Genomic DNA, 24461 nt, shown 5'->3' with positions numbered 1-24461 from the left:
CGGTCGGTAGTTTTGGGGTTGATCATTTGCTTTTCCTGGTTTCAATATGGCTATAATGGAGGCCTTTTTAAGGGAATTGGGGATTTCTCCTGATTTTAATATATCTGTGTAGAAATCAGCCAGCCATTTCCTAGCATATTTGCCACAATGGAGTAAAAATTCTGGATGTATTTTATCGGAGCCGTGTGCCTTTCCAGACTTACTTTCTGATATTGCTGAGGTAATTTCTTCTGGAGTAATAATACTCGTCAGAGTATTCAGATGTAGGCGGGCATGCAGACTTTAGTATTTTTAGTTCTTGTTTTACTTTGGTGGTGTGGTCACGATCTCTAGGTGCCCTTGAGTTTGCTACAATGTGGGAGGCCACTCTGTTGGGAACTATTGGTACTTTGTCTCTAGTTGAGTGTGCTACTACCAAGTTTTCTAAGTAAGGACCACGCTTTTCTGCTTGATTTACTAAAGTATAGTTTTTCCAGTTTCCATCCATTTTTGCTGTCTGGCTGCATCCAAACTGTGCAGCAGTTCATCCGCAATTTCTCAGTCTTGGCTTTCGTTGTATTCTTGATACAATTTTTCGCATTTTTCATCCCATCCTGGGACATAATCTCTACGATATCCTCTGGGTATAGTTTTATTTATTTATCTATTTACGGGCAAGCCCAATTCAGAAAATATTATTACAAAAAAAATATTACAAAGACAAAAGCAAAACCATAAACAGTGTCAACACAAAGAACAAACATTATAATATGTATTGGATAACAAAGCTAATAAGTTAAAGGAAAAAAAGAACATTACGATATAAAAAACAAAGTTTAAGCTTAAAAAATTGCTGATAGAAATTATATCACTAACATTGTATGTTCAACAAATGGTTTTTAAATCTATCCAAGGAATTGCAGAATATATTTAAGTCATTTAGAGAATTCGCAAGTCTAAGGGCTGGTTGTTCGAACGCTAATCAACATTGATCACTATCAAATATTTAATTACTGTCACAACTGTCAATGTCAACTTTGGTTGGGTTGCTGAAAACATAGTTAATTATAATTATGAGATTAGTTAATCAATTAACATAACAATTATTAACATAATTGATTAACTAATTTCATAATTGTCATCAATAATTATGTTTTCGGCAACCCAACGAAAGTTGACATCAACAATTGTGACAGTAATTAAGTATTTGATAGTGATCAATGTTGATTAGCGTTCGAACAACCGGCCCTCAGTGTTCATGGTAAAAAATTGTTGTAAGTATAGTTATATCTATGAAAGCTTATGTGAAAAGTTTGAGTTTGTCTTGTTGACCGAGTAGGTACAAAAAGACCAATTTTTGACAGAAGATCGGGACAGCTACTATTACCATTAATAATGTTGAATAAGATTGTCAGATCTTTTCTTTTTCTATGGGTTTCTAATGAAGTAATATTCAATAATAATTCAATATCTGTGTAGATACGATATATATGTTGTTTAAAAGCTACGTATCTGAGAAAGGTATGCTGAACTCTATCAAGTTTATTTTTACGAACTAGATAATATGGAGACCACACAGAGGAACAAAAATCAAGATGAGATCTAACAAGTGAGCAATATAAAATTTTCATTGAATTTATATCTGTGAAATCACGAGATGTTCTTTTAATGAAACCAAGCATTTTCATAGACTTTTGGACAACGGTACTAATGTGGTGTTTAAAGCTGAGTGAAGAGTCTAATATTATGCCTAGGTCTCTGATTTGTGTGCATGATTGCAATGCTTGATCGTTAATAGTATAGTCATGTGTTAGTAAATGGATATTCCTACAGAAACGCATAATATAACACTTACCAACATTTAATTCCATGCCATTAAGAGCGCACCACTGGGATAATTTATTTATATCTGATTGTAGTCCAAGAATATCATGAGATCTTAGTATTGTAAAGCACATAAGGTCATCAGCGAAAAGGAAAGCTTTTGTTTGGGAAAAACAAGTGGTAATATCATTAATGAATAGATTAAATAGTAGCGGTCCCAGGTGTGAACCTTGAGGAACACCTGAAGTTACAGGAAAAATGTTAGAATAACAGTGATTTACTCTAACCATTTGAGTTCTGTTTTCTAAATAACTACATAACCACCTAAATACCAGACCATCAATACCATAAGAACGTAATTTATGTAATAGAAGGTCATGGTTTATCTTATCAAAGGCTTTAGAGAAGTCAGTGTACACTGAATCAACCTGCAAGCCTTCCTCCAGGGCTTCAGATAGGTAGTCAGTATAACTGAGTAGACTTAGCTCAGCAAATTTACCGGAAGAAAACCCAATAGGGATAGTGCTTAGAATAGATATGGGGCGATAGTTCTTAATATCAGATTTAACACCTGATTTATAAATAGGAGTTACATAAGATTGTTTCCAGAAGTCGGGGAATTCACCAGAATCGAGAGAGGCATTGAAAATATGTTAAAGTGGTGTAGATAGTATAAAGCTGCATTCTTTTAGAATAATAGGAGGAATCCCATCGGGTTTTCTTCACTGTAGATATAACTGCGCCAACAAATCTCATATAGTTTGTACGTGTTGGGGTTATCCATCTGAGAAATTTGTCCAATCTCGCAGTAAAAGTCGCCCAATCTGCTTTTTTAAAGTTCCACCTAGGTCGAGGGAAAGATGTTATTATTGGTATTTTGATGCCAACTTCTATTACAACTGGTCTATGTTGGCTATGTGGAAAATCTGGGAGCACTGTACGTGAAGCTGCCAGGGGTTGATTGTTTTTGTTTGCGGAGACAAAGCATAGGTCTGGATTGTATTCTCGCCTCCAGGCTGCAGATTGAAAAGTTCCCCTATCTTTAGTGTCAAAGACTAAATACGTGCCAGCCCCTTCGCTCCAGTTTATCAAAGCCTCGCCGTTTTGATCACTTTGTCTATACTTCCAGAGTTCATGATGGCTGTTGAAATCTCCAACATACACTGAGGGGTGTGGGTGGGCGTGAATAACATGCGGAGGCCACAGGTTTGCCGGGGGTTTATAAATATTGCTGACAGTAATGATAATTTGTATGGTAACCGTATGAATGTTATTTATGTCTGATGTAGAACATATGTGTGCATTTTCTATTTTGTTTCGGACATAGGTTGCTACTCCATAAGCTGGATGGTAAGTTGCACCCAGTAAATCGTAGCCATGAATTCTTCCTCTAGGGAGAATTTGTTCCTCGTTTTCTAAATGGGTTTCCTGAATTGCGACTATGTCGATATTATTTTCCTTTTGAAGGTACTCACATTTACTTCTACTAATACCTTCTATATTTAAATTGCAATTCAGACGCTTGGTCTGAGCCGTTTTGTTGCTTGGTCCTGAAAAGGTCCCTTTAAGTTGTTGTTGGAGGCATATCTTATTATTGTAATGTGTTCTTGCCACGAGATCTAGAGATTCTAGATTGTCTGGCTGCCTATTGTGCTAGTTCATTTAGCATTACCCAAGGTGCACATGTAGTATTCTACTACGGACGCGAACTAGCTTTACACCCCTATATAGAGATCAGACCAGTAGTTACATACACAGCTAAGACAATGTGCCTCACAGATAAAGATGAAAGAAAATTAAGAATATTAGAAAGAAAAATCCTCATAAGAATTATGGACCCTATAAGAATAGAAAATGGAGAAATGAGAAGAAGAATGAACCATGAACTAAGAGACATAATGAAGGGAGAATATAGTTAGATTTATTAAAGCGCAGAGACTGAGATGGCTAGGACACATAGAGAGAAGAAAAAACAACCTACTGATTAAGAAGGTCACGAGATTGAAGCCAGAAATTAAAAGAACAAGAGGAAGCCCCAGGGAGAGATGAGAGGGACATCAAAATCCTGAAAGAACTGGAGCTAACTATGCACATATCGAAATGAGTGGAAGAAAATTCTAATGAAAGCCAAGTCATACAACAAACTTTGTCACTACACAAGAAGAATACCCAAGTCAATAAGAGAATCAGAGAGCTCTAAGTAAGAAGAGCAAACATTCCATCCAGAATGAAAAGCCTTGATGATGATTGTTTTATAAAGTGATCATTAATAAATCAGGAATTAACCAATGCTAAAAAGAATATAATAAAACAGCATCCTACCTTTAACTGCCTCTTGAAATTTCAATGTAATATTTTCTGATACTTTTCGAGGACATGGTTGGGAAGACTTGGCACTGCAAGCATAAGTTACATTAAAGTTTGTACTTTTTTGCCGTTTATTCTACTTACCATTCTTTTTCCATGTTCAATTTTAAAATATAACAGTTTTATTACTTTTATCGTTTTATTAGGCCATAACCCTACTTTTAATACAAAATCTTCTTCTTATTTTATTTCCTTTGGTTGGTGTGTTTCAGACAAGGATCTACAGTTCGAGCGAGTCTCGTAAATTGCACGACTTCGAGCCACGCTTCACGCAACCGTATTTGCGTACTTGTGTTTCGAGTTGCGTGGTCGTGCGGAGTTTAATTTACCAAATTTAAATATAATCGTTTCTACTGATTCATAATATGTATACTATAATATATTATATTAAAGTTTTTAAATAATTGTTAAAGTTTTTAACATTGTATTTTAATATGTTTTGAGTTGTGTGGTCGTGCTCTGGTCGAGTGGAGTTATAATAATTTACCAAATTTAAATATACCTAATCGTTTCTACTGATTCATAAAATGTATACTATAATATAATATATTAAAGTTTTTAACATTGTATTTTAATATACTTTGTTTTATTAATAATAATATTACCTAAGTATTGCACCTTGTTCAAAAAAAGTTCAAGATAAATACCGCGGTTTTTCCATATGAAAATGCAAAGCAAAATAATACAATTTGCAGAGTTTGTAAATGCTTGTTTTTTGATAAAATAATACAAATTGTATGTAGGTAGGTAGAGTCAGAGCCTATTTTACTTCAAATCAGTCCCGAGGCACTACACAATTTTCGGGCCCCTCCATCATCCAGCCTCAAAAGTCCACTGCTGAACATAGGCCTCCTCCCCTCGTTTCCAACCCCATCTATCCTGCGCCGCCCTCATCCAGTTTTTATTTACCTTTCTTAAGTCGTCAGTCCATCTTGTAGGCGGTCGACCGACGCTTCTCTTGTCTTCTCTTGGCCTCCATTCCAATAACCTCTTCGTCCATCGCCCATCTGTCATTCTGGCTACGTGTCCTGCCCATCTCCACTTCAACCTGGCTATCCTCTCGATGACGTCAGTCACCTTTGTTCTTCTCCTGATTTCTTCGTTTCTGATTTTGTCTCGCAGAGTTATTCCTAACATTGACCGCTCCATTCTTCTCTGCGTGACTCTTAGTTTGGTAGCCGAGGCTTTAGTTAAGGTAAGTGTTTCTGATCCGTACGTCAAGACTGGGAGGACGCACTGATCGAATACCTTTCTTTTTAGACATGTGGGTAACTCACTTTTAAAAGTTTCTCTCAGTTTTCCAAATGCTGCCCACCCAAGACCGATTCTTATTCTCTTCAGCTCATGAGTCTGGTTATCCCTGCCAATCGTAATTTCATGTCCCAGGTATTTATATCTATCTACGAGTTCTATTTCCTTCCCACCAATACTGATGTTCTGGTTGGGTACCAAATTTGTCATTATTTTTGTTTTTGAGATGTTTATATTTAAACCAACATTTTCTGTAGCTACAACGAGTTCTTGTACCATCTCTCTTGCCATACCTAGATCCTCAGCTACTATGACTATATCATCGGCGAAACGTAAGTTGTTTAGGTATTCTCCATCTATTTTTATTCCCTTTGTCATCCAATCCAAACTCTTGAAAGCATGTTCTAAGACCGTATTAAAAAGTTTAGGTGACATTGGGTCTCCTTGTCTAACCCCCCGTTCTATTTTTATGCGATTACTGTTAGTATGTAATTTGACAGTGGTTGTTGCCTGTAAGTATATTTTGTGTAATAATTTTGTATACTTATAATCTAGCCTGCATTCTTTAAGCGCCTGTAATATTTTGCTAAGTTCAACTGTATCAAAGGCTTTATGAAAATCGATAAAAACTAGAACTAGGGGTTTATTGTATTCCACTACTTTCTCTATCAGGGTTTTTATACTTTGTAGATGGTCATTTGTTCCGTAATTTTTTCGGAATCCTGCCTGTTCTCTTGGTTGATAAGTCTCTAACTTTCTTTCCATTCTCTTAACTATTATTCGGGCCCCTAAATATGATTTAATAATAATAATAACTTTTTTAAACGAATTATTATTATTTAATAGAGATATAGTTGCATCAGAAAGTTAAATTTTCATTAACAATAAATTGTTTAAATACAGTGTGGCATTTAAGATGAAGACAGCTCTATATTTTGGCTATCAAAATAAATACAGATTTGAAGTTTTATACAGTCAAACAGGTTGAGAGTTCATTATTTTTTAAGGTACTCAACTGAAATTTAAATTTTAATCGCGGCCTACTGCGAATCCACAAACAGTTTAAATTTTCTATATTTTGCTTCGCGTTAGAGACATCGGAAAAAGTTATTTGAAAAAGTACTTCCAAACGTTATTCTAACCTCACATACCAAATTTCATAACAAAATTCGCACTTTTAGTTTTTTCAGTATTTGTAGTCAGGACCCTAAAATTCTGTCCAGAGATTCGTCTCGGGATTTTATATGTGGGGTTAGAATAATATTTGGAACATCGTTTTCAAATAAGTTTTTGCGATATCTCTAACGCGAGGCAAAATATCGAAAATTTACCCAGTTTGTGGAGTCGCATACGCTGGGTTAAAAATCTAAATTTCAGCTGAGTATCGTAAAAAAAATGTGAACATTCAGCCTGTATGACTATGCAATACTTCAAATCTGTATTTATTTTGATAGCCAAAATATAGGGCTGTACTCATCTTAAATGCGGCACACTGTATCTTTATGCCATTTTCTTTTTTTTTTTTTTTTTGAATAATTTGGTTGTTGAACCATAAAAGGATAGACCGTTTTTGGACATAAATTTAGTAGTTGCTTTCTTCGTTCAAGAACGTTTCTCCAATGTTCCTTTTCTTCTAAATAACGTTTTTACAATTTGTCGTGATGTACTACTTCTCTTGACTAACGTACCAATTGATGAAATATGTTCAGGTGATCGCTCATATTAAATAAATGTCCTATTGATATTATATATCCAGTCATTATACCCATCGAAAGTTAGAAAAAACAATAATTTTCGTGAAAATCAGTTTACAAACGTAACAATAAACATGGATACATTTAGGATTGTACACTAACCACTCGCGAAGAATTTTTCCCCGCATTAGCTTTCATTTTATAAAAGATTGCACTTTGCAAATGTCTGGTTTTATTATTATCCAGTTGTGTAACACATTCACTAATTTTATCAATATATTGATTCGGTCGATTATCTAAGATATTGTTGAAATTCCAGATTCAAATGTTTTGGCCAATACCCTATATATCGCTAGGAAAATAGTTATTGACATTGTTATGTTCCATAGCAGATGACGGAGGTGTACTAATTGTGACAGGTGAAGTCGCTTGAAGATCAACAGTGAAGTCATTATTTATCATTTCCTGTTCGTAAAATGAAAAAAAGTTTGAAAATTTATTTTGTTATTGCAATAAAAATTTTTTTGGTGATCTTTACGGGCCCCATTAAAATGCGGGCCCGAGGCAGGTGCCTCACGGGCCTAGTGGTAAAATAGGCCCTGGGTAGAGTAATTGACAAACTGTATTTCGGTTATTATCAACTTTGGTACTAAGGTAAGTTAGCTTAAATCGACCTATTTTAAGCTCAGAAATCTACGGTTAAGCTATGGCCGCATTCTTTACCAAACACCCTGTATAAAATATGATATTACCTGGATGTTTTCTTTTTACATGTGCCCTCAAGTTACAAGATTTCGTAAAGTTTATGTTACACTTAGTACAACGATTCATTTTCTACTTACAACAAAAAAAAACACTGAAAATAAAACAAAAGTTTAACCACACTTAAAAGTTTTAGAACTTCACACCACAGAATCAAGTTACTCAAATTTTTCAAACACCTCACCTGACACAGTGTCTCAAGTACGATTGCGCGAATACGAGACGCGCCCGGTCTGTAGATCTAAGTGTGTTTCAGTCAGGGTTACCATGTCTAGGGATTTTCCCCGAATCTAGGGATTTTTTGAAGCTTTTGGAGCTCTGGAGGGATTTTTTTTGAAATCTAGGGATTTATTAAACTGTGCTGGCGCCATTTTTTGTTGTTATTAAATATCTTTTTGTTCAAATATTATTATTATTGTCATTATTTATTGTTCCCTGACATAAATATTCCTAAGTAAACATTAAAACATTACCTAATCAATGATTAAAGTGGATTAAACATAGTGTTTAATAGGTTATAAATTAAATTGACAGCTGTCGTCTGTCAACTTCTTCTTTTTTTAGGTCAAATTGATACGATTTAGGGATTTCTAGGGGAAATTGAAGCTCCCGTCTAGGGATATTCTGAAATTTCATCTGGCAACCCTGGTTTCAGTGTGTTTACTACACCGTGAACAAACAGGAGATATTAGCAAATGTAAAATAAAACAACTTTTATGGAACCACAAATTATTTAAAAAACAAGAAAAGAAAAGTCCAAATGGCACAATAAGGAATAAATTAGATTGAATCTTATGCCATCACAGGAACATAGTATTAAACATGATACTATAAATAAAGTACATACTATTATTATTTATAGTATCATGGTATTAAAGACAGGCTCTAAACTTGAAATCTAGAATACCTTAAGAAATACATAGAATAAAAAGATAATATCCAAAACCTCAGAAAAAACAAACATCTAATAAACAAAAAATATCAGTGAATTATTCAAAATAAAGTGAATATATCAAAAGTTTATTCTCAACAGTTCAGGGTTTATTTATAAATTAGTTGCTTCTACTGAAATATACATAGAACATTCATTCACGTGGGTAAAAACAGTAAAAACCTAGGACTTACGAAGTCCACTCCCTTGTTTTATAAGGACTTTTTTATGCTGTAATTATAAGTTAAACAAGTTTATAATTAAAAATATTTTTGTGCACATTTTTTCTATTTTTATTAATTTTCTACCCGCCTATGGTTTGAGGAATAATTAAAAATTTCTAGTGACTATCTTCACAACGGTTGGCTAAAATGCAAAAAATCAACTTGTCAAAATTTAAATAATTGTGAGGTTATGGTTATACAATAAAACTGTGGTTAACTACTAAACAAGTACTAAACAATAACTTTATTGTTGTTAAAACAAGAATTTGAAGAAATCTTGCAGATATTTTTTTAAGTAAAGGTCTAAAATGAGTTTAGACTCCATACCAAGAGACCTGAGAGGTCTAAGAGCTTGTTTAGTGTGCTCTCTTATAAAAGTAAGTGTTGGTTTCTAGTTTTTTTTTCTATTAAAACATATTTTTGTGTTGTAGAGTTTTGATCAATTCGAAAAGGAGGGATGCGACAATTGTGAAGAATTCTTGAGAATGAAAAACAGCCACGATAACGTTTATGATTGTACTAGCAATAATTTTGATGGGTAAGTTGATAAGACATATTTTATATTGACAATTAACTAAAAACTGCTCTCTCCCCTTATGGCACTGCAGCCCAAGTTGGGCTCTGGCCTCTCCCAAGTATCTCTCCCTGGTTGCTCTCCTCCAGTTATCCACCCTCAACATCTCTTTAGCATCGGTTTGCACTTCGTCTATTCACCTCTTCCTTGGTCTTCCTACTGGCTGACCTCCCACCCAGTGTTGCCAATCGGCGGATAATTATCCGATTTGCGTACCTTTTTGAGAGTTGTCGTATCTTCTTCGTATCTTTAAATAAATCGAATATTTGCGGATATTTTTCAGTGTATCTACCATCGACTAAAACTTTCTCATCCATCCAAGCACCAACAACACATTAACTTTGTTCGGTTCCACCCTAATTTTTATAAATAGCCTATACTGGATGAATGTTAATGACATCCGATACTTTTCATCTTTTGACAAAAGGGACATGTGCCGATTCTTTTGTTTAGAATTTAAATGCACAAGTGCATCCACTTAAGGCATACTAATCCAATTCAAATTTCAAAAACCGTCTGCCCTCCAATGTTATTTATGAATTTTTAGTTTTTAGTCTTTAAACTTATGAAAGCTAATTCATGCACGATTTAGTTTTATTTTCATTTTATGTAGTGCAGTGCTTAAGTCAACGTCTCATCTGTTGAAATAAGTTTTGGTTTGTGAAAATACTTTTTTATAATGCATAAATGGTTAATAAAAAACGTTAAGGTGGGTAAGGTACTATGCAGAAAAGAACTTTCCGGCACAGAAACGTCACTTTTCTGCACACTACTGTCTACTAAAATATTAAGTTTGTTAACATAAAATTGTGCAGAAAAATGCATTTGGAATAGTGGTTGTAGAAAAATCTACTTATTTGAAACTAGTAATATCTAGATATCTACTAATTAACTCAAAAATCCTTCAAATCTTTTGCCTATAAAAATTATTTAGTCAGGCATTAACGTTGAATGCACCACGGGTATTATAGTAATAACTTTGATACCTTAATAACTACAAGGCTGTCAAATACATTTCTATTGTTTTAGTTGTAATAAATCTTTAGTTGTTAAAAGAGCGTAGGCGCAAAATTTCGGACCAATAATCTTTAAACGTATTCATTTTTTTCGAATCCTGAGAAAACTAATAAATATTTTTAAAAAATTTGAACGCTGAATGAAAGATTAAATTATTACCGAGGGCTGAAAGTACCTTAGAATAAACAAAATGTTTCTTTTGAATGAGATATTTGAAATTAAAAATCACACTCAATATTCTCTTTTCCTTTTACCTCTGTAATATATTAGAATAAAAATTATAGAAGTCTTCAGGGACTTTCGGCCCTCGGTAATAATGTAATCTTTCATTCTGCGTTTAAATTTTTAAATAATACTTATTAGCTTTCTCAGGACTCGAAAAAAATAATGCATTTTAAAAGCATTGACCAGAAATTTTGCGCCTATGCTATTAATGTAGCTGTAGTTTATTTTGTATTGATTTATTTATTATTTATTTTTCCAGTACCTAGTTTTAGGTAGTTATTACGTTTTAATAAAATATTATTTAAAAGTGTTTTTTTACTTAAATAATTATAATAAATTAATATAACGATCCAAATAATGAAATATTTAGATTTATTTATTTATTTAGAATTTAACACTTACGATAATACAAAATACGAATAATAAAATAATAGTAAGTAAATAGTATTTACATACATGAATTAGGTAATATTCAGCTAGGATACGAGATTTTCATCTATATACGAAAACTTTTAAACTGTGAAACAGAGAATCCAGTAGATTAAAGGGGCGGTTGTTTGAACGCGAATCAGAAATGGAATCAACTGATCATTATCAAATATTTAATTACTGTGAATGTCAACTTTGATTGGGTTGCTGAAAACATAATTGATTACAATTATGAGATTAGATTAATTAATCAATTATCTTAATAATTGTTACGTTAATTGATAATTAATAATTAATTAATCAATCAATTATGGTAATTATCATAATGATAATTGATTACAATCAACTGATTGGCGTACGAACAACGGATTTTGTTATTTGATGGTTGTTAAGGGGACTAAAACAATAACATTGGCAACATTCATTTTAATAACAGAATAATTTTTGACCTAGCGTACCTTTTCGTGACAAATCGGATATTTTTCGAGCGATTATCGGATAATCTTGAGAAATGCGATTGGCAACACTGATCCCACCATAGTTCCAATAAACATTCTACTAGGTCAGGGGCAGTGGCGTAGCTGACAGACCCGCAAGGTAGGAGGGGCCCCTTAAAGCCTTCAAGCGTAATACTTCTACTTTTTTTAAAGGAGATCAAAATATGTTTCCCTAATAAGCATCAAAATAGGGAATTCGGAAGGAAGTAATGAAGCAGGTAATTGACGTAACTCTTACTCTTTACGGGTGCAATTTATGTTTAGTGGACTAAACGAATGAAAGTGGACACGAAAGTGAATCCCAAAAAGGGAATTTTTTTGTCTGTGGTTCTTTTATTAGCTAAATATGATCCTGTTTTAGATAAATTAATCGATAAAAACAATAACTTAAAACAAATTAATTGAGCCCCCAAATACAAAACAAAGTTATAGATTTGCTGGCTCAAGAAACTGATACCACTCAAACTTGATACCACTCAAAATATTTCAAAACATGATCAGCTTATGGTAGGGGAGCCCAAGAGGGATTTTTGCAGTTACTCAAGCGCCTCAGAATATGACATGGGGAGAAACCTTGTTCCCTGTAAATGTACCACTTCCATATATTAGATCATAATACAGGAGAGTTCGTTAAGGGGGGCCCGAAAAAATAAATTGAATCCTTAGAAAAACTCTAAATCGTCAGATTAAGATAAGGTAAGTTAAGTACATGCAGAACAGTGTATATTTCAAAAATCTGACGGTTTGAGCGGGGCGTAAGGAAATGGGTGAGCCACAAAGTTTCACAAGAAAAAAGCGAATATTTCGAGAAATAAACGTCACATCGAAAAACTAAAAAATACGTTTTCAATATTTTTTAAAAATCTATCGAATGATACCAAACTCGACCCGACACAGAGAGGGGTGGGGGTAAATTAAAAATCCCCACAGCGGTGGGATGGGAGGTTACTTTAAAATATTAAATAGGAGCCCCCATTTTTTATTGTAGATTTTGGATTCCTTACGTAAAAATAAGTAAGTAACTCTTATTCAAGACATTTAATCGGAAAAAACGATTGTTGGAAATGGAAAATTGAATTACAAAATGGAAAGTTCCCACTTAAATGCAAAACTTTACTTAACTTTTTTTGGTTTTAGGTTTTCTTCACAACCCAGTAAGTCCCCACAACGCTCGAGTAACTGCAAATTTAGCATACTTTCCTCCCCTACTATTAGTTTTATTTTCCGGTAATAATCTTTGAGAAATGAGAAATTCGTTTTCCGAAACTTTAGCAAAAGCACCAGGAATAGCAGCAAAAGTATTATACCGGAATTTAAAAATAAACCAATAAAACATATAAAAAATTTTACAATGGGCTCAGCTGCAACAAAAAAATAACTTGTATGTAGCAAAAATAGTTTTGAAGCTCATGTTTTCAATGTAAATTTAGTATATAGTTATAATATTGCAACAACTTACTAATACGTTTGTCGTATTAAGAGACATGTATATAATAGGTTTTCATGTATATTCCCAAAAATCTATTAACACTAACTGATGAAGACTTATTAAAGAACGGACAAACATTGTCATTTCTACATATTTTAGTAGCTACACTATTACTAGTTGTCGTTATGTTTATAATACGAGGGCCCACAAAAATTGTCGCGGGGGCCCCCAATCTTCAGCTATGCCACTGGTCAGGGGTTGGCAACCTGCGGCTCGCGAGCCGCATGCGGCTCTTTGGATGTGAGGCTGTGGCTCTTTAGTTCCACAGGCAAATATTATTTATTTTACCAAAATAAATAAATACTAATATATCCCGATAAAACCAGTGCAACTGTTGACACGAATTACTTCAGCACAGTTACAAAAAAAAAAAAGATGAATTTGCTGGCAGATTTGAACAATTCAAAGCCAACAAAACCACTCTATCAATTATAGTAAATCCTCTCAACACAAATAGTAACGAAATCCACGTTGAGCCATTTGGAAAAATGGATACTGGATCTTTAGAAATGCAATCGCATCGATTAAAAAAGTAAAGCTTTGTGGAGTGGAAAATTTACAGAATTGAAAAGCAAGTTGGAAGAGTTGGAGGTCCAAAAATGTATGTACATAACGCAACAAAAGTGGACAGCTTTGAAATAAATGCCGCGAATTGAGGGACTTATATTCGACGCATAGAATAGCATTCCATATTACTAGTTCTACAGTGAGGTAAAGAAGTTGGCATTTGGAGTGATAACTATCTTTGGATCGACATATTCTTGCGAGAAAGCGTTCTCTTGCATGAATATAATTAAAAGTAAACTAAAAAACCAACTAACAAATGAACATTTAGAGTCGTGTTTGAAACTTAAAAAGTTATGAGCCAGATTTATCCAAACTTTCTAAAACCATGCAAAGCCACCGCTCCCATTGAGATTATTGGTTCAACTGTTTGTCATTGAAGTACAAGTTAGTGTTGTAAGTGAATATTTGTTTTAATTTTTTACTTGAATAAATGAAATGTAAGAAAATATATACATTTGTGAAAAACACTATACCGTGAGGACGTTTGAGGTGGAATAAATTCATTTTTTCGAGAATGAGCGACTCTGGAGGTCGGTTTTTATTTTTAAATTAGAATTTTTTTTCATATATATCGTACTAGTGACGTCATCCATTTGGGCGTGATGACATAATCAATGATTTTTTTTAATGAGAATATTGGTCGTGTGATAGCTCATTCGAAAGGTTATTCGATGCTTTATTCGCTAATATAAACATTAACATAATTATTTATATGAGGTGCCCAAAAAAAATCTTTTGAATTAAATTACTTAAGACAAAAAGAAGAATGTATATAATTTATTTAATTCGAAATACATTTTACTGTTGTCTGAAACCAGGAAAAAATGTTTATTTGGTAAATAAATATTGTTTTTCGCTTAAATTCAATATTAAAGCTGCCACCCACGTGCCTCTTAGCAGTTTGAACATTTAATTTAAGCGAAAAGCAATGTTTATTTTTCAAATTAACATTTTTTTCTGTTTTCTGACAGCAGTAAAATGTATTTGCATTAAATAAATTAGATACATTCTTCTTATTGTCTCAATTAATTTAATTAAAAAAAATTTTTTTGGACACCCTGTATAAATAATTATGTTACTGTTTAAATTATTGAATAGAGAATTGAATAGAATTTCGAATAAGCTATCATACGACCCCTATACTGCCGTACAACGGAAAAACACCGTATGTTACCAATTTTCCAAAAATGAGTTTTTGGCACTTTCAGGTAAAAACGACCGTTGTCTTCTCATTATTTTCAAAAAACAACATTTTTTCAGAAAAATTACAAAAAAAACTTGAATGAAATTTGCGGAATTGTACGCATTGACGAAAAACAGGTAAATTACATCGCATAAACACCGTAAGTATTAAAATATACCTCATTTGCCAAGTTTTTATAAAATTTACTAGATAAAAATGCCGTTAACGGAATTCATCACATGCGTTGTTTATGCCTAGTAAAGGTCAATTAATATTAGGCCCGCCCAATTTTGTCACCGTACGTTATTACTTACGGCGTTTTTGCCTAGTAACTAATGTGTGAAATAATCGATCCCGCGCATTTTCGCGGACGTATGTCTCAACATAAGGTAATAAGGTGTTCTTGCTCAGCAGGGTTGTTAACTCTACGGATTTTTCCGTAGATCTACGGATTTTCGAAATTATTTCGGATTTTCAGATATCGACCATATTTCTACCGATTTTTCAGCTTCAGCCATCAAGAAGCTAAAATGAGGATTTTTTACTCTTAAGGTGTCATTCTTCTTCTTTTTTGGTCTATCAAGTACCATTCTTCTTCTTTATTGGTCTGTCAAGTGCCATTCTTCTTCTTATTTGGCCTATCAAGTGTCATTCTTCTTCTTTTTGGTCTGTCAAGTGTCATTCTTCTTCTTTTTTTGGTCTGTCAAGTGCCATTCTTCTTTTTTGGCCTATCAAGTGTCATTCTTCTTCTTTTTGGTCTGTCAAGTGTCATTATTCTTCTTTTTTTGGTCTGTCAAGTGTCATTTCTTCTTTTTTGTCTGTCAAGTGTCATTCTTCTTCATTTTTTGGTCTGCCAAGTGTCATTTTCTGTCAGATTTTTGCACTACGGATTTCTACGGATTTTTGAAGCGCCCTCTACGGAAATATTCAGTTGCGTTGTTAACAACCCTGTTGCTCAGTAACAGTAATCTTTCATTTGTTATCCGTAGCGTTTGAAACGTGAAACAACAAGACGTGAGATTCTTTGTTTTTATGTATTCTGTTTTCTTGAGTTTAATATCATTTATTAGTTGGATTTCTAGTGTTTTTTTCTTGAATCGCGATGGAGTCGAGGGGTAAACGCATGATTCTTCAGGTTTTGAATGAAGTCCAGAATGACTCAAGAAGGATTTTGAACACCAGCATAGAAAAAGATTCCTCTCTAATAATACTTAATGAAAACGATGTTTCTGTTAGTGATATTATTTTATTGGACGAAAACATGCAACCCCTTATAACACAAAGTTTCATTGAAGAAAATTCCATGGATATAAGTTCAACAGAATTGTGTCAAATATTGCATGCTGAAGAAGCTTCGCCAAAGAATAATATAGGTAATGAATGAGTTATTAATTATTATTTTCTTCTAACATTAATAAATACTAATAATGAAAATACCAACTTTTTTTTTCAATAAAATAACTTAAATTTAATTTTTTCATATTCCAGAGCTTACAGAACATAAGCTTAAATTATTTTATTTCTATTAAAGACAAGTTATAATGGAATACCTATCATTCTATTTAATATTATAGATTAATAAAAAATCTAATCGAGAAAAATCTAATCTAATCTATCGAGAAAAACCAAAATGACAGTATATAAAACCGTATATATGCCAATTACAATATATTGGACAGAAAACTGGGTACTCAATGACAGACAAAGAAAAATATTACACTACAGAAATGAGATACTTAAGAAAAGTGGTGGGAGCAAGAAGATTAGAAAAAGAAGAAACGAAGATATAAGACATGAATTACAGGTAAAATCGCTCAACGAAAAAGTTGAAGAAAGGAAGTTAAAATGGGCTGGACACATGATAAGAATGAGTGGCGACAGACAAGTGAAAATGACATGGGAGGCCAAAGCACGAGGGGCAGACCAAGGAAAAGCTGGAACACTAGTGTAAACGAAATACTTAAGAAAAGAGGAACATCGCGACAAGAAGCAAAAGTTTTAGCAGCAGATAGGAAGAAGTGGCGTAAATTTGCAGAGAGTATTATATAAAGGAGGGATCCTCGACACCTAATGGTATAAGAGGCGATCGATTATGTATGTATGTATGTAAAAAATCTAATCTGAGATTAATCATTTTTCAACTTATTTCTTACATTTCAGGATTTGCAGTTCAAAATCCCATTGCCGATGTACAGGATAAGATTGGAAAAGGTGTGTGGTTACAACTTTATATTTTAGTTTTGGTATTTTTTAACTAACCAACAAAACTATCACAAACTAAACTAAACTCTATTTTAGATAATATTATAAACTGCGCGTCATAGAAAACGGGCACCCTAAAAAATAGGTAATTTTTGAAGTCGCGTATCTCCTAAACTTGTTGTCCGATTTAAGTGATTTTTTGTATATGTTATACCCTTGTCCTTTGTCAATATATCTGTAATAATATTTTTGCTAAAAAGGTAAATTTTCATTGTATACCGGGTGTACGAATCAAACTGTGTTTTTTTCTCAAAGTTCGCAACACCCTGTGGAATATTCTAGCATTTATAAAATACTGAAATTAAAACCCAACTATAGCCTCAGGTTTTCTAAACATTCCGTTTTTTGATTCATTCGCTTATGTTGGATAGTACAAAAGTTAGGTACTTTAACAACTATCCATGTTCTTTTTCAGTACATGGTGTTTCTAAACAAGTGCGACAAACTTTAAGGGGTAGTTCTGCATTAAAAAATAATGACAGTTTGCTTTATAAACTTCCGCAAATGCTTCGTTTCCGAGATACGGGATGTTGATTTTTTTCTTACAAACTGACGATTTATTTATTGCTTTAAAACCGGTTGAGATATGCAAATGAAATTTGGTGGGTTTTAAGACGTAGTTATTGCACATTTTTTGACATACAATTAAGAATTTTATATTCACCATTGGCGTGCATACGGGTAATATGATCGGTCATATTACCCGTATGCACGCCAATAGTGAATATAAAATTCTTAGTTGCAAGTCAAAAAATTCGCAATAACTATCTCTTAAAACCTAGCAAATTTTATTTGCATATCTAAACCGGTTTTGGGGCAATAAAATAAATCATCAGTTTCTAAAAAAAATTCAACATCCCGTATCTCGTAAACGAAGCATTTGCGGACATAAGTTTATAAAGCAAACGGTCATTATTTTTTCATGCAGAATTGCCCCTTAAAGTTTGTCGCACTTATTTACAAATAACCTATACTGATGAAGAACATGACTAGTTGTTAAAGTACATAACTTTTGTATTATCCAACAAAAGCGAATTAATCAAAAAACAGAATGTTAAGAAAACCTGAGGCTACAGTTGGGTTTTAATTTCAGTATTTTATAAATGCTAGAATATTCCACAGGGTGTTGCGAACTTTGAGAAAAAAACACAGTTTGATTCGTACACCCGGTATACAATGAAAATTTACATGCTTAGCAAAAATATTATTACAGTGATATTGACAAAGAATAAGGCTATAACATATTCAAAAAATCACTTAAATCGGACAACAGGTTTAGGAGATACGCGACATCAAAAATTACCCATTTTTTAGGGTGCCCGTTTTCTATGACGCGCAGTGTAATAGAAAACGGAAATCCCAGTCAAGAAAACGAATCAGCCGGTAGGCCATCAAAGGAGATTAACGAAGGTATTTTTGCATTTCCTACATTTTGAACAATTACCTTTAGAAACCTTTCCGTGTTTTAGATTTTATGATAGAAGATAAAAGTCCCTATCAAGAAAACCACAAGTCAGACGAAATCAACATGCCAAAGAAAATTAGCGAAGGTATTTTTATATTTTCTACAACTAAAAAATAATAAGTTAACAAATTTTTTTTTAGAAAATCTGATGGAACTGGATACAGTATTCACCAAAAAAGGCGAATTAAGAAAAAGAAAGAAGTACTTGTTATCAAAAAAGCAGAGAACAAGTTTTTTTGTGTCAAAAGAGAATAAAAAGTCACGAGGTAAACCTAATTGTAATTGCCAAAAAAAAAATGGGGAGAACAATTTAGGGAAGAATGGCGCTTTGAAATTAATAAGAAATATTGGAGCAAAACATTTTTGGAGCAAAAGCAATTCCTTAGTCATTTTGTTGAGACGTCCGACATTAAAATCAGACGCTTGAACGTAGATACTTCTAAGAAAAACTCATCAAAAAGTTATCTTAAAAAAGAAGATGGAGTACGTGCCAAAGTTTGTAAGTTTTTTTTTTAACAACGTTAGGATATTCAGGTAACAATGATTCCATATTGAGAAATATAACCAGCCCGCTTAAGGATAGACGTGGCTCCTATCCAAGGAAGAAAATTGACCGGGAAACAATTAAGAATCATATCAATAAATTCTCTCCATGCGTTTCGCATTACAGACGAGAGCATGCACCCCATAAATTATATCTGCCAAGTGATATTACCATAGTTAACATGTACTCTGATTTTCAAGAATGTCATCCTGAATTGAAAATTTCTTACTATTTATATAGAAGCGTTGTCAAAGACATGAACATCTCCTTCGTCAAGTTAGGGCATGAAGAATGCGAAAAATGGGAGGCTTTTTGTTACACGATAAAGGTCATACCAAAGTTAATGCCAACCAAAATACTGAATGTATTAATTGCTGCCAGTGGTTGCAACACATTAAAAAGGCAGGATTATCCAGAGAAGAATACAAAGCTGACAAAAAAAAATTAACGAAGAGACTTTGTATTATTCGACGGATATGCAAAAAGTAATTATGATACCAAGAATCAATATGTTCAAGCAAGTAGTTTTTACTCCTAGAATTATAGCTTTTATTCAATCGTTTGTACCTTTGGGTTCCTTTTCACAAAAAATAAGGCTGTAGCTATTATATGGCATGAAGCCATATCGGGCCGAAAAAAGGAGGACATAATTAGTACCTACTTGCTTTTCTGGCCGGTTTTGCCAGGGATAAAAAAACATATGCTTATGGGCTGATAATTGCAGTGGCCAGAACAAAAATTGGTCTCTTTTAAGCTTCTTAATCTATGTAATTAATTCTGATCATGTTGTGGCAGAAAAAATTACAATAAAATATTTCGAAACGGGACATACCTTATGTCGGCTGATAGTTTCCATTATTTGGTCGAAAAAGGTATGAAAGAAAATCCAAAAATTTATTATTTTCAAGACTGCGCATGTTGTTCAAAACAGTTGCACAAAAAACAACATAACAAAAGAAATGCATTTTTTAGATTTTAAGAATTGGCCCAGCCTTACCCAAACTATCAAGTACAAAAGTTAAATAAAAATCGCCCATTTTTAAAAAACATTGCCCTTTTGGAAGCAAGGAGAATCTTTAACAATTTATTTTATAAGACTTCTTTCGAGGAGAAAGACTATCAGGAATTAAACTTACTCTCAAAAAAGAAGATGGTATTCAAAGAACCTGAGAGTCATAAAAGCGATCGCGGTATATCTTCTGAGAGAAAAAACAAAATTCTCAGTAACCTGTCCTCCATAATTCCAAAACATAAATTGTTATTTTGGCAAAACCTACATGAAAGCAGTGCATCAAATCTTATTAATACCGTCGAAGATGATTGAATAACTATAGAGTACTGATTGTATAATTTTTATTAAATTTTGTTTATTTGTTCAGTTAGTCTTATAGTCAGTCAGTCTTATTGAATATTTGTTAATGTATCCACTACCTTTAGTAACTTTATTGTCCAATTTGTCATTATTCATTAATAATAATGGAAACAATAAAAATTCTTGCAGAAAACGTACTCGTTATTTTAACCGATTATAAATTATATAGCTATCCTAAACAAAAATACCGTATGTTATTAAGTTTTATAACTTGCGGTGTTCATGCCTAATATTTTGGAACTTTTCTTTTCAATGGCTTAACCGTAAGTGATAATTTAGTACATACGGTCTTTATGCTTAGGAATAAAACATATCGTCACTAATAAGATTTAACGTATGTACCAAAAATTGGCAATTTTTTGCAGAATTACTTTTTATTGATGTGCAAATCCAGCATTAGTTAAGTTATAACATATATCACTAATCCTTCACGCTCAAATTTCGCGAAAAGAAATACTTTCATTAGAAATATCAGGGTTTTTGTCCATTAAATTTTTAACCGCCATTTTCTCCAGAAGTAAAAATTCTAACATACGGTGTTTTTCAGTTGTACGGCAGTATTCTCATTTAAAAAAATCATCGATTACTTCATTACGCCCAGATGGATGATGTCACTAGTATGATATATTATATGCCATACAATTATAATTTAAAAATAAAAATCGACCTGTTTCGGGATTTATCTCCAGATTCGCCCATTCTCGAGAAAATGAATTTATTCCAACTCAAACGTCCTCACTGTATACATAATATGTAATATTATTATGAATAAATAGATTAATTTTTTTTATCAAAGAACTTTATTTATGCGAGTACTATTTATTGTTGACAAAAAAAAATTGTGGCTCTTTAAAAACTTTGAAATTTTGTAAATTGTAATTTTTGGCTCTTCCGACTCAAAAAGTTGCCGACCCCTGTACTAGGTGGGTGTTATGTCATTATCGATTCTTATAAAGTGACCTGCCTAGCGCAATCTTTGTATTTTTGCATAATTTGCTATAGAGCAGCGTTTCCCAAACTTATTTTTCTGTGGCCCGGTTATTTTTGTGCTTATTCTTCGTGACCCACAAATTTTTTTTGTATATCCTGGTATGTGTGTACAAGAAAACATATATTTAAATATTTATTATAGTTTTATATATTTTAATAAAGAATCATTAGCCCAAACAAAAATGTAATAAAACAAAATAAAAATCAAATAATTTATTAATGGGAAGTATGCAGTTGTTTCTGGTTAACTACAAAAATCACGTTTGGAGGAAAAAATATTAATATTATCTCCAGGTCCTTCCAAACGATTTCTATATGTATTTATTTTTGAGGAAAATCAGTATTGAAAACCCTGCGTCACACCTATAGGTCGTAACAAAAGAAATTAGAAATTTTATCGCTTTTCCTGCTAAAACTGTGTACTCCTGGCGGCAAGGCAGTCAATAATCTATCAGTGGTAATCATCTAAATCAGGAAGGACTGACTCGGATTCTCTGTCCATTGTAAACGGATTCCTTATCCATACTTTGTTGCTGTGGATGGGGGAATATTCCTTCAGATTTGCTTCCAGAACAGGTGTTCCTTGAAAGCTACTGAAATCTCATCCTACAATGAATTCACGTTATACTCTTTTTGTAGTTCTGTTACCTTTTTAAAATCTTTGTAATTTCCTGCTCGCGCGACGTGTCCTCAAATTAAGTTTTGTTGTTGCAGCTTTCACCTTCTCTTGTACTCTAAATACATTTACATTGCTACCTTGTAATGTCATATTTACATTGTTCAAGAAGTCAAAAATATCACAAAGATAGCGGTGGCGTCAGTCAGAGCGCGGCCTTAAAATGCAAGATGTGAGATGGCGAGACGACGCGACCCGGCATTTTTCTTTTGTGGACTGGTACCGGGTCGCGACCCACCATAAACGCTGCTATAGAGGGTTCTTTGTAATATTGGTATAACTTGTGGTTGAACCTTATTCTCCATATACTATTGTTGCAAATGGGTCCCAATATCCTTCTTGATATCTTTCTTTCAAAAGTATTAATAAGGCTTATTGTCTTTTCTGTCATAATCCATGTTGCTATTGGACACAACTTTACTTCCCTATGGATGTTTTTGGAGCCAAACACCTGCGACATAGAGAAGTATGCTTTGTTAGCAAGTATTATCCGTTTCCGTATTTTCTCCTCCTCGCTGCCGTCCTCAGTTATGTGTACACCCAGATATGTGAGCTGTTTTACTACTTCTATGTTAGCGTCGTCTATTGTTAAATTCTGCAAGTTTCGTTATTTGTATTAGGGCTTTAGTTTTATCTACATTGATGGCTAGCCCTGTTTTTTTCGCATTTTCTTCAAGCTCCATATAAAGTGAAAATTTATTTATTTATTTACGGGCAAGCCCAATTCAGAAAATATTATTACAAAAATTCATATATTACAAAAATTCATATATTCATATATTAGTACATTCATGGTTGGTTCTGAATAGTCGCTAATTGTTTGAGCTCCCGATAAATTTAAAAATAAAGTGGTAACCGCAGCAAATTAATTATTTAAAATTTGAAAGACTAAGTAACACATCGTATATTATTAGTGAGTGAAAGATTTAAACAAAAACAATGGTGATTACCAGAGAAATCCGAGAAGAAATAGAACAAGCTGTAAATTCAGCTATTAGTAAGTGTATAAAAAGCGATACTCTTATCAGTGATATTTCAGAGCAAGTTTCTCAGTCAGTTATAAACACAATTGAACAGAAACTAAAAACGATTGAGGAATCAGTGGCGGAGTTGAAGCGAATATATGAATTGAAAATTGAAAACTTTGAAAACAAAATGCTGAAATTGGAAGATACATTTACCAACGCCGATTTAGTAGAAAGCAAAATGGAAATGAAAATGGACCAGATAGACCAATCCATGCGAGCAACTAGCCTGAGAATATTTGGTATGAAAGAGAAACCTCAAGAAAATACGTCCCAAGAAATTATAAATATACTCAGCAAAAAAATGTCTATTACCCTGTCAGATAACGACATTGTGTCGTGCTATAGAATTGGTAAGATGCAACAGAATAAAGTTAGAGGCATTTTCTTAAAATTAAACTATTTTACTACTAAAAAACTTATTTATGGAAAAAAAAAGTTATTGAAAGGCACTGGTATAGTTATACGTGAAGATTTAACCCCCTTAAGAGTCAAGATGCTGAACCACGCTATAGAAAAATTTGGTTTAACAAATGTTTGGTCTGATAATGGTAAACTTCATATTACTAAGGACGGTAAAGTGATGATTGCAAGAAATAAAGACGAATTTGAAAAATTAGTTAATTAGTTATCTCTGCATATTGTTCAGGTATTTATTTTGATTCAATTAGTTATACAATATTTGATTTACAAATTTGATTCAATTAGTTGATTCAATTAAGTATACAAAAAAATTTTCAGGAATTTCTAGTGTACATTGAAATGTCCAAAAACATGTTCGATGTTATAATTTTGTCAGAAACTAGAGAAATAACTGATCTTAGTAACTTTATAATACCAGGTTTTACTATTCATTATAATGAATCATTAGCTAATAAATGTGATGGTGTTGTTGTTTATATTAGGAATAATTTAGGTGCCTCGGTAAATATATTACCCATCAACGAAAGTACATTTTTAAGGATACCTTCTTTAGTAAAAAATTATCTAATACAATTTGCAAAATAGGTATAACGGCTTTTTATAGGCTTCCATCAACAGATATTAAACAATTTTTAGGGGATTTGGGTGAATATTTTGGAACAATACAAAAACAAAATATTGAAATATTTGC

General features: G+C 32.9%; 2 protein-coding genes across 2 annotated transcripts in view; one reads left to right on the top strand and one right to left on the bottom strand.

The window, feature by feature from the left end:
• LOC126878507 (N-alpha-acetyltransferase 35, NatC auxiliary subunit-like) overlaps window positions 1-4372 on the bottom strand; it is a 73616-nt gene extending 69244 nt beyond the window's left edge. Inside the window, exons 1-2 of the mRNA XM_050641257.1 lie at window positions 4255-4372; window positions 4126-4199 (exon numbers count right to left, since the gene is read on the bottom strand). Of these exons, the coding sequence (XP_050497214.1) occupies window positions 4126-4199; window positions 4255-4268 (88 nt within the window). The 5' untranslated portion in view covers window positions 4269-4372. The remainder of the gene's footprint in view (window positions 1-4125; window positions 4200-4254) is intronic.
• A 4840-nt stretch (window positions 4373-9212) lies between these two features.
• The window catches only part of LOC126878509 (transcription elongation factor SPT4-like), a 36564-nt gene continuing 21315 nt past the window's right edge, over window positions 9213-24461 (top strand). Inside the window, exons 1-2 of the mRNA XM_050641261.1 lie at window positions 9213-9409; window positions 9464-9570. Coding sequence (XP_050497218.1) covers window positions 9341-9409; window positions 9464-9570 — 176 coding nt within the window. The 5' untranslated portion in view covers window positions 9213-9340. The remainder of the gene's footprint in view (window positions 9410-9463; window positions 9571-24461) is intronic.

This window comes from Diabrotica virgifera, chromosome 10 (genome assembly GCF_917563875.1).
Source record: "Diabrotica virgifera virgifera chromosome 10, PGI_DIABVI_V3a".
NCBI classification, from domain to species: Eukaryota; Metazoa; Arthropoda; class Insecta; order Coleoptera; family Chrysomelidae; genus Diabrotica; species Diabrotica virgifera.
Note: the sequence above shows the minus strand (reverse complement) of the source record. Positions and strands in the feature narration are given on the sequence as shown.